This window comes from Astatotilapia calliptera, chromosome 3 (assembly GCF_900246225.1).
Source record: "Astatotilapia calliptera chromosome 3, fAstCal1.2, whole genome shotgun sequence".
NCBI classification, from domain to species: domain Eukaryota; kingdom Metazoa; phylum Chordata; class Actinopteri; order Cichliformes; family Cichlidae; genus Astatotilapia; species Astatotilapia calliptera.
The window spans coordinates 45108631-45125196 of record NC_039304.1 but is presented as its reverse complement, the minus strand read 5'-3'; the positions used below and the strand labels follow the sequence as shown (position 1 = coordinate 45125196).

Here is a 16566-nt window from a genome sequence, read left to right as displayed (position 1 = left end):
GTTCAGTAGTCGACCTTAATCTTACAGAGAATGTGATAATTTTATTGATAATTAAAGTCAGTCATATATCCACAAACACAACAGGATGAAAGTCAGTGATGCTGCTCGGTTTGCAGTCCTGAATATCACGGCACAAGCAGGATCCACTACACTGTTAATGTTAGCTGTGTTATATTGCTGCCTCTGTTCGGTGGTGTCGAGCCAAAGGGACTTTAACGTGTGTTTGAACGAGCTGACAGTTCACTCGTTAAGCTGAAAGAAGATGCTTTAACCCTTTAAGACCTACCATAGAACCAAGTCCGCCAGAGCTTATATTATATTTTAACATGCTGTGGAGCCATTTGTGGGAGCATTTCAAGTTGCTATACATCAATACAACCATTATAGCCCAAACTTTAATAATATGTCTGCATTAGGTGCATAGTAATTACATAAATTGCAAAAAAAGTGCAATAAACTACAAAAAAATTGAAAATCGTTTTTGTTTTTTTAACATATATTTCTAGTTAGAGAAATTTAAGAGGCTTATCCCTCAAAACTGTAAATACAAAAAAGTTGCGCAAACTAGTTTCCCACCACAGGAAATTTATTTTAAGTGTCCTCATAGTTTTATTTTTGAAATACACCAATTTTTATATACTGCAGGAAAAACGAAAATAAATATTATAGTGCAAATTTGCAAAATAACAGCATATGCATCAAAATAAACTATTTCCAGCAGTGCAATATGAGTCCTAAGCATCCCAGAAACGACACAGAAAGTCATGAAGTCAAACATAACTTTTAAAAACACAAGTATAAGCTCATGATGCCACGATGATTAAAAAAAAAAAAAAACTACATTTCCGCAAAATGACATCACTTCCGGTTTCGGGCAGGTCATGCGGTCATGTGATAGTTCACGCTGATGGACGTAGGAAGTGTTACAAACAGCTGATTGGATCGGCAAAGCGTGTTTCTGGAATATCATGTTTTTGTTGCTGCAAGTGCTTTTTATGCAGTTTTTGCAAAGCTATATGTGGAAGGAAACTGTGACCTAGGACAAGCTGATGGCATAAGATGTAAGTACAACTCCTCCAGTTTCATATGCAAAAAAAATTATTGCGCTAGCTTACGTGGTTGCAGAGCTACCGGGATTTAAAAATAGTTACGCAAAACAGAGCGTGCCCGCTCCGATCGGCTGTAAAGGGTCACACATGTGTCCGCTATACCATCTGAAAACTCTTCTTGTTTTGTAATAACACAAACACTAAATCCTGCTTCTCTTGTGCTGTTTTGTAGCAGTGTATACACCTGAGACTGTCACCTGTCTGTCTGTCCTGCACTCTCTCTCTGTTTCTTTCTCTCTGATTGTGGAATAAAAGTATGAACATGTGTTTATAAGTTACACTTGTGTTTGAATCCTGCAGCTTATCACACATTTGATTTCCATGTGTGACAACTGCAAGTGTCCAGAGTGAGGACAGACTGATGGACCCACTGCTGCACATCATCTGTGAGGCTTTGCACCCCTGATGATCCACCAGGACAAACTCAGCAGTGTGTGAGGAAGAGGAGGAGGAAGAGCCAGCAGCAGCTGACAGATGGAGAGAATAGACAGACTGTTCCCTGTTTGTGAAGGACTGCTAGAAAAGTTTAAAATAACTAATTGTCTGTCCTGAATCAGTCTTATTAGGTAATGTTAAAATAATTGTATTATTTAAGCGTTTTCAGTGTGGGAGAAAGTACTTAGGGCCTTCAGGTTACACACTATGAAAGGCAGCAACAAGTTTAATGTTCAGAAACCTAAAGTATGTATCAGCAGCAAAATGGAGCTAAAAATAAATGTTTGTTTCAGTTCTATGAAGCTTGAGTATTTTGGATAAGTAGCACTGCTGTGTTTGTTGCATCATATTGCTGTAATTGTTTATATGCTTTATATATTCTGAAGTAAGTTGATCTATAATGTTACATTGTTGGCCCTGCGACAGACTGGCGACCTGTCCAGGGTGTACCCTGCCTCTCGCCCTATGACAGCTGGGATAGGCTCCAGCGCCCCCTGTCACTACCCGATCCGTACCGGAAACCCGATCGGTACCCCGCATGCGCGAAAGGTTTCTACTTCCGGTCGTAGCGTTTTACGATAGTTATGGGTCAGAGTAAGAGTTAAGATGTTAAGAATAACAAGTATATCTTAAAATGTTTGCAATAATGAAGCATTTCAGTACAATGTAGACAAAAACGAAAAATAAAAAGAAAGTTACGGATCAGGACTCTCCGATCCTTACTGCGCATGTGTAAAGTCTGACCGTACAAATCGGGTCTACCCGATCCGTACCGCGCATGTGCAGATGTTTTCTTCTTCTTCTGTTCGTTTAATGGCAGTTTACTCCCCAGTGTACGAGGATACCGCCACCTGCTGACCGAGCGAATAAACCCTATTATAAACTGAATTATCGTCATTACAAACGTGTGTTAAATCTGATTTAGCGATAGTCGAGTGTGTTTATGCTTGTCTGTGAGGAGAGGATTGTTGGAATAGTGATGATGATGTCCGCCATCACTGTCAATTGTCAGTAAACACTTCATCTGGCTGATGAATCTACACGTGAGATATTACAAAGTCTGCATTATTAACTCTGTAATTAGGCGCCATTCTTCTTATTTTACGGCGCTGTTGTTCAATCGGGGGACGCTCTCTGAGGAGAAAAGCATGAATTTCTTTGCATACGGATTATCCATTGTTTAAATGTCCCGGGCAGTCGAAAAGGAGGCAGAGCTGTTGAGAAATGCTAGGAGCTAACTGGGCGCTAACCGTATCAATCAAATATATTGAATGCCGCAATGTTGGCAAAGAGAGGAAGTGACGTAAGATTTGCGCATGCGGGGTACCGATCGGGTTTCCGGTACGGATCGGGTAGTGACACCCCCCTCGACCCTGAAAAGGATAAGCGGAAGGGGGAGCAGCCAAGATGGCGACCGAGGTAGACGCTCTTCTCCGCGGCTAAGCAGGATTTTGCAGTTTTACTTCCCTTTCAGCCGTCGTTTTTTCTCTGAATCACAAATGAGTTATTCTACTGACTGTTTATTCAGTACACGTATGCGACATTTCTAAGTAACGGCTTCCTGAACCATACTTCAAAGGACTTTTTCGCGACCCAAGCCTCTTTGCAAAGCGATAGCTCAGCTAATAGCAGGAAAGCTCTGTTACCTCAGCGATGTTTTCAGCAACTCAGGGAAGCAAAAGGAAGGAAAAAGGAAACACCCATGAAGTTTAAAATTCTAACCAAAGGAGCAACCAAGGAAATGGAGAGAAACACAGGTGTTGCTGGCTCAAAAACCAGCCCCAAGAATGCCGTGACTGCCGAACATGACTACAACCGCAGCAAAAGTCCTGAACTGATGCCACTGCCGGACTCGGATCCCGATACTCCAGCCAGACCAGATGGTAAAAAACACAAAGGTGATATAACTCTTGCTGATGTGCAAAACAACATTGCTACTTTAATTAATGAGCACTCAGATAATCTGGAGGCTATGATCAGCAAGAATACTGTTAACATCGAGGCCATGAAGAAGTCTATTGACTTCATGTTCTTAGAAGTAGAATCTTTGAAGAATGTCACCAAAACCATTAAAGCTACTTGTGAAAAAAAACAGCAGCAGAATGTCTCAAGTAGAACTGAAGGTCAACGAGGTTGAAAGATACCATCGGAGATGGAATCTCAGGCTCTCAGGTGTCCCTGAGCAAAAGCAAGAAGACATCACCAGGAAAGTACTTGACATCTGCTGCACTGTTGCCGGGGAAACAAGTGCAGGATTCAAAAACAGCATTGATGTAGTTCATCGCCTGGGCCACTACAGCGAAACTCATAAGAAACCAAGGCTGGTTATCATTCGATTTGTGACAAGATCAGCTCGTGACTTGATCTGGAGAAAAGCTAAAAACTGCTCCTTTCTGAAAGAAAACTACATGAGGTTCACTGAAGATCTGTCCTCTGCTGACAGGGCAATTCGAGAGAAGCTTTGGCCTCTTATTGATGCTGCAAGGAAAGAAGGAAAAAGAGCTCACTTTGCCGGGGTCCGTGTGATCATTGAGGGGAAAGAGGTGCACCCAACGCTCACTTCGCCTGAGGATCAAGCTGCACCTGCGATGATGGAGGTTTCATGCCCTCCTTGAGGTATAAAGTTAAAGAGGTCAAAGGGGTTGTTTACAATTTTGAGGTTCAGGATAAAAGTTAATACCAGTTCCATGTTAACTATGGGAAGTAAACTGTTCATTATTTTGTGTTAACGCCGCACTGTCTATATCACTTTGTTCTCTCAATGTCAGGGGTTTAAGAGACACTGTTAAGCGAAAAGCTTTGTTTTTGTTTGCAAATCAACAGAATACTGACTTTGTTTTTATTTTTTCAAGAATCACATTCTGTTATTAAGGATACTGCTTTTTGGAAAACACAGTGGGGCAAGGACCTATGGTTCTCACATGGATCAGAAAGATCGGCAGGAGTTACTACTCTGAAGAACAAATTTAATGGGAATGTTATGCACTCTGAAATGGACTCAGAAGGACACTATGTGTTAATGATTGTCAACATTGATGGTACACTTCTTCTTGCCAACGTGTATGGTTTTAATTCTAAGTCTGATAATGACTTCTTATTGGATGCCCTTGAAACACGCTTTTTGTTCTGGTTATCCAAATACCCTAATCTCCTGTTATTAGTTGGAGGCGATTTTAACATTGCTCGAGATCCTTCACTAGACAGATGGCCACCTAGCTCAAATAACTCTCTGTCCTGTTGTTTAAATACATTTATGCAAAAGTTTAATTTAATAGACATTTGGAGATTTAAAAACCCTAAAGCCAGACTATTTACATGGAGTAAGAAATCCAACTCTTCTAAATCCCGTATTGACTTCTGGTTAATTTCTGATTGCTTAAATAGGGATAATGTTATAGCCAATATAATGCCAACTCCACTCACGGATCACAAAGCGGTATCACTTCAGGTCTTTTTCAATACTAATGCTGCCCAAACTTGTAGGAGCTGCTACTGGAAACTTAATAACTCCCTTCTAAAACATGAAAAAGTGCTTGAAGATATTTTGTCATTAATCAAACGTTTCTGGGATAAAGCCCTAACCAGTCATCTCTACTGTCAAAATTGGGAACTCTTTAAATTTGAAGCCGCTAAATATTTAAGAGAGTATGGCTCATCTGCAGCAAAACAGAGGAAAAATGAAGAAATTAATGTAATTACTAGGATATCTGCTCTCACTCAGATCCCACCAGAGAACCTATCTGAAGAAGATAAAACTGACTTAGCTTTGCAACAGAGTAAGTTAAATGATATTTATAAACTGAAAGCAGAGGGAGCCTTTGTGAGATCAAGAAGATGGTTAGAAGAAGGTGAACAACACTCATCCTATTTTTTTAAATTAGAGAAATCTCATTCTAAACTTAGTTCTGTTCGGAGACTTAATATTGACGGTATCATAACTGATGATCCCCGAAAAGTCTCCACCTATTGCTCCAATTTTTATAGAAATTTATACAAGTCAGAGTTTGATGAGAGTGCTGCTCTGAGCTTTATGGAACAAATCCCTGATGTGCGAACAGTTAAAGAAGATCAGATGAGTTTCTGTGATAGGCTGATATCTATTAGTGAAGTGCTACCTGCTATTCGACGTCTTAAACTTAATATATCCCCAGGAACCGATGGCTTAACCTCTGAATTTTACATTACTTTTGCAGATCAACTGGCTCCATTTCTTCTTAATGTATACATTGAAAGTCATTTAAATCAGTCTCTCCCCCCCACTTTATCACAAGGTCTGTTAACCCTAATCCCAAAGCCAAAGAAAGATCCCACTTATATTGACAATTGGAGGCCAATTTGCCTCCTTAATAATGATTATAAGATCCTAGCTCAGATCTTTGCCAAAAGACTGAAAGCTGTTTTGAATGATATTATTGATGAAACTCAGTCTGGCTTTATGGCTAACAGACACATATCCAACAACATCAGACTTGTTTTTGACCCAATTGATTATGCAGATTTGTGTAGGGATGATAGCTTTATCTTATTTGTAGATTTCTGCAAAGCGTTTGACACGATTGAACATGGTTTTATTTTTCAGGCTTTGGACAAATTTGGCTTTGGCCCTTATTTTCAGAATGCAATTAAAACAATGTACAAAAATGTGAATTGCTCCATCAAACTACAAGCAGGTACATCACCTAGGTTTAACTTGAACCGCGGTATCAGGCAAGGCTGCCCCATCTCCCCATACTTATTTCTCATCTGTGCTCAACTCCTCTCTGATTATATTAAACGCAGTCCTCTGAAAGGTATAACAATTGCGGATGAAGAAATATTCATTAGTCAACTTGCTGATGATACCACTCTCTTTTTAAAAGATGCTTCACAGGTGCAGATGGCTATTAACACAATTAATGCCTTTTCTTTAGCTTCAGGACTCCACCTAAACATTGGCAAATGTGAACTGCTTGCCCTTAGAAATTGTACCAGTCTATCTATTGCTGGCATCCCAGTGAAAGAGTCTGTCACTTACCTTGGTATAGTCATTAATAAAAATCAATCCACCAGGTGCTCCCTTAATTTCACTCCAATTTTGGACAAAACACAAAAAAAGCTAAATGCTTGGCTGCAGCGGGATTTATCCATTAAAGGGAGAGTTTTACTCACGAAAGCAGAGGGTTTATCTCGTCTAACTTATGCTGCTTTGTCTCGATGTAAATAAAGAAACCCTGGCAGATATTGACAGACTTATTTATAATTTCATATGGAAGAATAGAATTCATTATATTAAAAGATCAGTTTTATCCAACTCATACCAACATGGTGGAGTAAACTTTCTTGACTTCTCCTCATTAAACAATGTGTTTAAAATAAACTGGATTAAACAATTATTCAGGAACCCAACCTCAATTTGGAACTTTATTCCCAATTATATTTTCTCAAAAATTGGTGGTCTTAACTGTCTTTTGCTTTGTAATTACAATATCGATAAAATCCCTTTAAAACTATCCAACTTTCATAAACAAATGCTTCTTTCCTGGTCATTAATTTATAAACACAATTTTTCTCCACATAGATACTATATTTGGAAAAATAGAGACATTTTATACAAACATAAATCTGTGTTTTTAAGTAATTGGTTTGATAATGGGATTCATCGTGTTGCACAACTTATAAATCCAGCTGGAGGTTTACTCTCTTACTCAGAATTTTTGAATACATATGGTCTTCCTGTTCCACCAAAGGAATATGCCATAGTGTTTGATGCTATCCCTGCTGGGGTCTTAATGCTGTTTAGAAATCTTGTTGTTAGTGATTTGACCCCTTTACCACTGGATCCTGCTGTTACTTATGTCGGTCAGGTGTGTTTCCCTTCTGTAAGGAGGAAAAACAACCGTGAAATATGAACTCTGTTTCAAAAAGACAGAACTTGTGTCCCAACGGTTGTCGCCTACTAGAATAACTTATACCAGGACCTGGAATTGGAGAAGATTTGGACCTTACCGTCGAAATTTCTATTAAATAACAAAGTAAAGGAAATATATTTTAAAGTTATTGATTGTTTTTACCCAACTAGGTCTTTTCTTGTACGTTATAAAAAGGACATTGATGTTAACTGTACATTTTGTAGTTGTGTGAAGGAAGATATTTCTCATTTATTTTGGTCATGCTTATACACGAATCTTTTCTGGCAAGAATTTTGTGTTTTTGTTGTTTCCTTTATTCTTTCTGAGTTCTCTCTTTGTTACGAGAAAATATTGTTTGGTTTCTTTAAGTACCCCATGCACAGGGCAAACGAATTTTATTTGATTAACTTATTGATATTATTGGCCAAATTTCATATACATAAGTCGAAATTTTCTAACGCAAAACCATCCTTTCAGTGCTTTTTAAATGAAACCAAACAATATGTTAAAACCATACAACATTCTCAAAATCAAAAAGGTGTCAAAACCATAAACCTATGTTCCCTGTTCAATATCATGTGATTCTATAATAGACTGTGTCTATTTTGCTTTTTTATACGAACCCCCTGACATTGTGTTTGCCATTTTGTATTTGTATGTCTGTATTTTGTGCTTTGTCAATTAAAAAAAAAAAAAAAAAAAAAAAAAAAAAAGGATAAGCGGAAGCGAATGGATGGATAGATGGATGGACCCCACGTGGTTACGTTGGTCTGCTTAGTCACGTGACCGCACAGCAACAAATCACAGCAGAGCCGGAAAAGGAGGCGGAGCAAAGTGTGTGTGCAGGAGAGGAGTCGAGCAGAGAGAGCTGCTTTTTTATGAAACGGGAGTAAAGTAGTAAACTTACAGGAACATATACCACTACCAACGTTGGGATTAATTTCTGCATCGATCTGCACACCCTTGTCTCCTGGATCGTAGCTCAGATCAGCGTGAACCACGTGGGTCTCTGCTCCCTGATCTGTTTCTTAAGACTTCCAGCTTCATCACGGAGTTTCTCTCGGTTTGTGGGCTCATCTAAAGGTAAGCACCGAGCTAAATTTAATGTGGGTTCAGTTTATGTTGAGTTTAGCTCTTTTGAGAAATAATAGATTGCTTGCTATACATTGGAGTTAGACAGACTGTAGAGTTTGTGATTGCTTGCAACGTTAGAATATGGCGGTTGCTATGGGGTAAGAATACATACAGAAAAATAGTCTTTGAATATGAACAAAGGGTGCAGGGCAGGAGAAGAGCCAACCCTCAGGACAGGAAGCCACGGGTACAAGCGTGGGGGAGGGCAATCAGCCTTTAGAATAGGGTCGTGTCCAAATTCATGGGCTGCATTCTCCTGAGGACCCGGCCTTCGCGGTCTACGTGGGCCGGGTCCTCAGAAGATCGGGTAGGCCGGAAGTAAACGGCCGTGAAATTGGACGGTCTAGCCTTCTGATTAGCGTCACCGCTGTTTAATAAACTCAGCCGTCTGCTCCTTGCTGTCTAAAATATAACAGGACACTGGAGTAAACTCTCGGCCATCTCACACTTCTGTTTAATCAGTTTTCTGTTTGACGTTTAGTCAGCTGTGTAAAAACCAAGGAGGAACCCACCCGGGGGATTAATAAAGTTTTATTTTATCTAATCTAATAACTTTAATCTCAGCCAAACCGATTTACTCACGAACAAACAAAACACTGAAAAAAGCCCAACAATAACATTTTTAGGTTGTCTAAGTGACTTATATATTACGTTTGTCACGGCCGGGCGGGTTACACACAGTAATTCGGCGTGCCTGTGTGGCGTGCTGGCTAGACCCAAGCGCGGCGAAGGCTAGCGGTGGGTTTGGAGCAGGCACGCAGTTATTCTAGTAACGATCAGTGCACGATGCGTGGCTTCGGAACGGTCGTTACCGACAGAGAGCGAGCGGAGCCGGGAAGAGAAAAAGGATTGAAGGGATAATCACTCACGGTTGCTGAATCAGGCGGAGACTGACGTCGGCAGAGTTTCGGAGCTCCTGACACGAAGAGAATGATGTCTGAGCAGCGAACAGGTGGGTGGCGTCTCTCTTTTAACCCCGGCCCCGTGATCAGCTGATCACAGCTGATCACCGGCTGACAACGTTTAACCCGAGCAGCGAAAGTCCGCGGTGATCTGAAAATGATGTGCCGGGAGTTGTGCCATTCTCGGCCGCATCAGTAACCCTCGAGCTCCCGGCTAGCTATCGAGCTGGTAGGTAGCAGACGTCTCCGAAAACGTCGAAGCACTTTAGCAAAGATGCGATATCTTGATAAACCGAGCAGATATTTGATGTTTACACAGCTACTTTCTCGCCTGAAAATATGTTAAAAGTTTATTTCGTGACCCAGAAAGATTAATAAGAGTAATTTTTAAAACTTAGTAGCGGCCGCCATTAGCCGGAAACTGGAGCTTGGCTGAATTCTGGGATATGGTGGATATGGTGGATATGGATATGGTGGGCCACGAAGGACACACCCGACCCATCCTTCAAATTCGGAAAAAGGAGCACGCATTTGTCGGCTGCATTCGGAGGGGTCTACGAATTTGGACAGCCTTCGGCGCGTCGCTGTGACGTAATCGGTCTACAAATGCGGCCTCAGGAGAATGCAGCCCATGAATTTGGACACGACATAGGACTTAATAGGGCTTTGGAGTTGACGTCACGCCGCAAAGCATTGTGGGAGCGCAGCGTCGTTTTCGGGGTCTACGAATCAAAACAAACACACTGTGTGGGAACGACGACTACAAGAAAGATGCTTAAAAGCAGCTCAAAAGAGAACGGACTGTATAGAGACCGATTGCGTCCAGAGGCGAAGCAGCGGTACTTGCAGAAAAAAGCTGCATTGGAAATGTGGACCCGTATGAAATACGCCCGTGGAGTGGAAACCCTGAAGACCAACCGCTACTGACTTAGCCTGACATATTTTTGGACCTTGGGCCTGTTCTTCGTACGTCGCTTACTACATCCAAGATCAAATGACACATCCAAGACCAAACCATCGCGCTAACCGTGAGCTCGCTAATCCGGTTCCCCGAACACACCTGCTGTTGACGATTAGTACAGCTGGACGCAGTTATGTGACATCACTGGGTGTCGTAAAAGGGGCTACGCATCGATAGTAGAAACATTGATCGGCAACCCGCTGATTGGTCGGCGAAAATGTCGAAGGGGCGTGCTCGGTATTTTCCGGCAGCAGAGCAAGAACTCATGAGTGAGGGATTTCAGGAGTTTCAGAGTTTAATTAAAACGCAAGAGAACACTGCAAAGGCTGCAAAAGCAAGGAGAGAGGGCTGGCAGAAAGTTGCTGACAAATCAAACTCGTAGGTAATTTAATAATAATAATAATGGATTGGGTTTATATAGCGCTTTCCAAGGCACCCAAAGCGCTTTACGATACCACTATTCATTCACTCCCACATTCACACACTGGTGGAGGCAGCTACGGTTGTAGCCAGGCTGCCATATCGCGCCATCGGCCCCTCTGGCCAACACCAGTAGGCGGTAGGGTAGATCTATCATATGACACTATATTGTCCAATATCATATGGCATTATATTATATTATAATATGTTATATTATATCCCCTTTCACATTAGAGCCACAACAGGACCCACAAGAACATGGGAACAAGTAAAAGTGGAATACAGGAGTATTCTACAGAATGGTAATATTTATCTCTTAGATTGCTTTTCGTCTCTTGGCAAGGTAATACTGGCCTGTAATACTCTGTTAGTTTGTTCATAACAGCAACCAAGAAAAGGGCAGAGGAAAAAAAGACAGGTGGTGGTCCTGCAGCCCCTGTCAACAAGTTGGTTAAGTAAATAATACCCTCACGGGAATATCGATATCTCTCAATGAGCACACTGTCGCGCTGAGCTAAAGGATCCTGTCTATCCCGCAATATATGCTGAATTCTGAGGACTCTCCTTATCAATCTTGCACCTTCCGCAATGGGTTGGTCGCGTATACAGACAGGACATGGCTGCGACAGGCTTCCCAAATCCACCTTCGCTTTTATAGCCGTGGTCTCTCATCTTGGTTACACGAAGTAATTTACAATTACTACTCTGAAATATGAATTACATCTGTACTAATCACATACATGTAATAGAATGTTAATAGTTCATTTCCCTTTTTTAGGAAATGACCTGTATGTATCTGTGTGACATCAATACAAGGATCAAGTGCTGCATTATCTTTAGTTACATTGATAATATTTATTTATGGTGAAACAGTGGTGGAATATCGCTGTTGCTTTCGTATAAATGAAGCGGACATACCTGCGTGGCCGCGATCTAATCCTGTTTACATAAAGTAAACCTGCTCCCGAGCAGGTTTACGCTTACGGCTCTGTTGCTATGACAGCAAGTCCCGGATGAGCTTCGGGGAACCGAACGATCCAGGATCACGCGAAATCGTCAACAATCTAATCCAGCTAACTTACTTAGCGAGGTACGAAGAACAGGCCCCTTGTCTGTGGAGTCAGCGCGTACAAGTTGTCATTCAAACAAAGGTAAGTCAGCTCGAGTACTGCGAGTGAAACGCGTTTGATTTCCCTGCAAACATTCAGATTAGTGCAGCATAAATTCATTCATGAGGGGAAATTACAGTGAGAACATGTGGAGGCTGTTAGGTGGATAACATAGTGAGTTCAGTGCATTGATGAGACACTGTCCTGAAGGATTGTTGTTCTTTATGGTTAAAGAAATTGCACTAATTTATTCATATTTATTATAAATAATTCTAATTACACATCTTGCTTCCATGTTTGTATTCTGTGTCACTAAAAATACATTTTATTTTAGTTTTATATATTGATTAATGACCTGCAGAATCTCCTTATTATATTAAGTGATTCATAATTGTCACTTTATGCTTTCTCCATCTCTAAAGTGATGACATCCTTGCATTACATACTTTAGGTTCATTCTCTGCAGGCAGGTTTCTGACAGAGAACAGGCAGATTTAGAAAATAACATGCATTGATCTGTGGCACAAGGACTGTTACAGATGAACCTGCATACTGGGTTTTGCTGGGTAATATGACCAAGATACAGCCAGAGGTTGGCCATAAGATGGACTTCTCCTCTTCAGCTGCCCAAAAAAAGGCTCTTGATCAAAACATAAACAGACCATCTGTAGTGACAGGGAAAAGGAGCCGTCCTCAAAAAAGAAAAATCCCACCTGCTACTGTGGAGGAGTTGATACTGCTATTGGATACTTTGCTGGAACACAGTAAAGCTGTGGGTTGTGGGAATGAACCATAATGTTTTATCTAGGGGTCTAGATTTATGCCTGTAGTGCACTGCCGTGTAAATAATTTGCATTTACTGAATATATACTGACTGAGTCCCACTGTTCAAAAGTTGAATAAAGAAACAAACAAATTTTTGCCTCTTTTTTTTTTTTTTTTTTTTTTTTTAAATTAAAACCACCTTATAGAACATCACATCAGTTACAGTGTAGAATCAATGTCATTTATAGTTTACAAATGACAAAATGTTTACACAAAATCATGAGTGTTTACATGATATCACCCACTACTAACGTTACTTTATTTACTGTATCTTTTGAAAAAAATAGAGCAATTTTAACAGCACAAGACTTAAGAATATTTAACAGGAGCAGGTTTCATTCTTCCCTGGTTTTATTATCACACTGTTCACCAAAACGCAGCAAACCTTCACAATCTTATCCTGAAGGGTCACCTCTTCACCCTCACATGGAAGAAGTAATCTGATTGGCATGGTGGTATGTTTGAAGCAGGTCCCTTGTGTAGTGCTGGAACCCAGTCACGATGTGTTTCATCCATTTAATAGGCTGGTTTGCTGCAATAATGCCAAATAATTAGCAACTCTATAAATAGAAGGTAGTTCTGCAAAATCACTCAGTAGGATGTTTGTTCTGATTTGTTATGACCTCAGGGCGCATAGAAAATAAAACTAATAGGCTATAAAGAGTGATATGAACACATTTAGAACTTACCGGAATGAAAATGTCTGGAGCACCAACAGATATTTGGAGATGGAAGAGAACTGCACGTCAGCTCGTCTCACAGCTGCTATCCAGGCTAGACGCCTTCGTTTTTTGCTAACATCGATACACGAGCTGCCTCATGTTGCTTCCAGGTTGGGAAAGAATGAAAAGATAAACCATTTTCAACCTTATTCTGTTGCCGGTCGTGCGATCGAACATTGCAGCGGACCACACAGCAAATACGAACCATGGCTGTTGTGTGTGACTTCGCTCCCTTTTCACTTGCGGTAGACCCCCAAAATGGCGGATCGGGCCAAAATCCTTTCCACGCCCACCCCCGTGACATCACCCTATTGGGCTTTGGAGCGTGATGTCCAAAGCCCTATTGAATCACGCTCCAAAGCCCAATAGTTGCTAATTATTTGGCATTATTGCAGCAAACCAGTCTATGAAATGGGTGAAACACATCGTGACTGGGTTCCAGCGCTACACAAGGGACCTGCTTCAAACAAACCACCATCAGATTACTTCTTCCATGTGAGGGTGAAGAGGTGACCCTCCTGGATAAGATGGTGAAGGTTTGCTGCGTTTGTTGAACAGTGTGATAATAAAACCAGGGAAAAATGAAGCCTGCTCCTGTTAAATATTCTTTAGTCTTGTGCTGTTAAAATTGCTGTATTTTTTCAAAAGATACAGTAAATAAAGTAATGTTAGTAGTGGGTGATATCATGTAAACACTCATGATTTTGTGTAAACATTTTGTCATTTGTAAACTATAAATGACATGATTCTACATTGTAACTGATGTGATGTTCTATAAAGTGGTTTTAATAAAAAAAAAAGAGGCAAAAATTTGTTTGTTTCTTTATTCAACTTTTGAACAGTGGGACTCAGTCAGTACATATTCAGTAAATGCAAATTATTTACACAGCAGTGCACTACAGGCATAAATCTAGACCCCTAGATAAAACATTATGGGTCATTCCCACAACCCACAGCTTTACTGTGCTCCAGCAAAGTATCCAATAGCAGTGACAACTCCTCCAAAGTAGCAGGTGGGATTTTCCTTTTTTGAGGACGGCTCCTTTTCCCTGTCACTACAGATGGTCTGTTTATGTTTTGATCAAGAGCCTTTTTTTGGGGCAGCTGAAGAGGAGAAGTCTATCTTATGGCCAACCTCTGGCTGTATCTTGGTCATATTACCCAGCAAAACCCAGTATGCAGGTTCATCTGTAACAGTCCTTGTGCCACAGATCAACACTGTTGCTTCTACATTAAACAGAAGAGCAGCGACATGGCTGCAGGTCTCTGCGACTCGGGCCATACAGGTGCAGTGGGCGGCTTCAACCTTCCCTGTGATGCTCACAGTGACCCATGGCTGCAATGCTGGTTCATTCAGTCTTTGAGAGTGCAGTGAAACACACACAGACAAAGTCCTTTTAAATACAAGAACTATGAGCCAAGGCCGACGTAAATGTGTTTTATCTACTTTATCATAAATGTAACAAAGTGTTTAGAAAGTTAGCACATACATGTAATTTTTCATTTCTTTATGTGTCCATCTATAGAACGCTGCATGTTATATTCTAAATCTGCCTGTTCTCTGTCAGAAACCTGCCTGCAGAAAATGAACCTAAAGTATGTAATGCAAGGATGTCATCACTTTAGAGATGGAGAAAGCATAAAGTGACAATTATGAATCACTTAGTATGATCAGGAGATTCTGCAGGTCATTAATCAATGTATAAAACTAAAATAAAATGTATTTTTAGTGACACAGGATACAAACATGGAAGCAAGATGTATAATTAGAATTATTTATAATTAATATGAATAAATTAGTGCAATTTCTTTAACCATAAAGAACAACAATCCTTCAGGACAGTGTCTCATCAATGCACTGAACTCACTATGTTATCCCTCTAACAGTCTCCACATGTTCTCACTGTAATTTCCCCTCATGAATGAATTTATGCTGCACTAATCTGAATGTTTGCAGGGAAATCAAACGCATTTCACTCGCAGTACTCGAGCTGACTTACCTTTGTTTGAATGACGACTTGTACGCGCTGACTCCACAGACAATGTCAGGCTACATATGTAGCGGTTGGTCTTCAGGGTTTCTACTCCACGGGCGTATTTCATACGGGTCCACATTTCCAATGCAGCTATTTTGTGCAAGTACCGCTGCTTCGCCTCTGGACGCAATCGGTCTCTATACAGTTCATTCTCTTTTGAGCTGCTTTTAAGCATCTTTCTTGTAGTCGTCGTTCCAACACCGTGTGTTTGTGTTGATTCGTAGACCCCGAAAATGGCGCTGTGCTCCCTTAATGCATTGCGGCGTGACATCAACTCCAAAGCCCTATAGAGATTGTTTGAACTCATGATCTGTATAAAAGACACCTGTCCACAGCCTCAAACAGTCAGACTCCAAACTCCGCCAAGACCAAAGAGCTTTCGAAGGACACCAGGAAAAGTATTGTAGACCTGCACCAGACTGGGAAGAGTGAATCTACAATAGGCAAGCAGCTTGGTGTGAAAAAATCAACTGTGGGAGCAATCATCAGAAAATGGAAGACATACAAGACCACTGATAATCTCCCACGATCTGGGGCTCCACGCAAGATCTCATCCCGTGGGGTCAAAATGATCATGAGAACGGTGAGCAAAGATCCCAGAACCACACGGGGGGACCTGGTGAATGACCTTCAGAGAGCTGGGACCAAAGTAACAAAGGTCACCATCAGTAACACACTACAACGGCAGGGAATCAAATCCCGCAGTGCCAGACGTGTTCCGCTGCTGAAGCCAGTGCATGTCCAGGCCCATCTGAAGTTTGCCAGAGAGCACATGGATGATACAGCAGAGGATTGGGAGAATGTCATGTGGTCAGATGAAACCAAAGTAGAACTTTTTGGTATAAACTCAACTCGTCGTGTTTGGAGGATGAAGAATGCTGAGTTGCATCCCAAGAACATCATACCTACTGTGAAGCATGGGGGTGGAAACATCATGCTGTGGGGCTGTTTTTCTGCCAAGGGGACAGGACGACTGATCCGTGTTAAGGACAGAATGAATGGGGCCATGTATCGTGAGATTTTGA

At 41.1% G+C, this 16566-nt stretch overlaps 2 protein-coding genes across 2 annotated transcripts in view; both read left to right on the top strand.

The window, feature by feature from the left end:
• The window catches only part of LOC113015028 (neural cell adhesion molecule 2-like), a 339210-nt gene that overhangs the window by 117238 nt on the left and 205406 nt on the right, over positions 1-16566 (top strand). The window contains exon 7 of the mRNA XM_026156929.1: positions 2240-2274. Within this exon, the coding sequence (XP_026012714.1) occupies positions 2240-2274 (35 nt within the window). The remainder of the gene's footprint in view (positions 1-2239; positions 2275-16566) is intronic.
• LOC113010479 (zinc finger protein 271-like) overlaps positions 8179-16566 on the top strand; it is a 21884-nt gene continuing 13496 nt past the window's right edge. The window contains exon 1 of the mRNA XM_026149556.1: positions 8179-8515. The gene's annotated coding sequence lies outside the window, so the exon portion shown is untranslated. The remainder of the gene's footprint in view (positions 8516-16566) is intronic.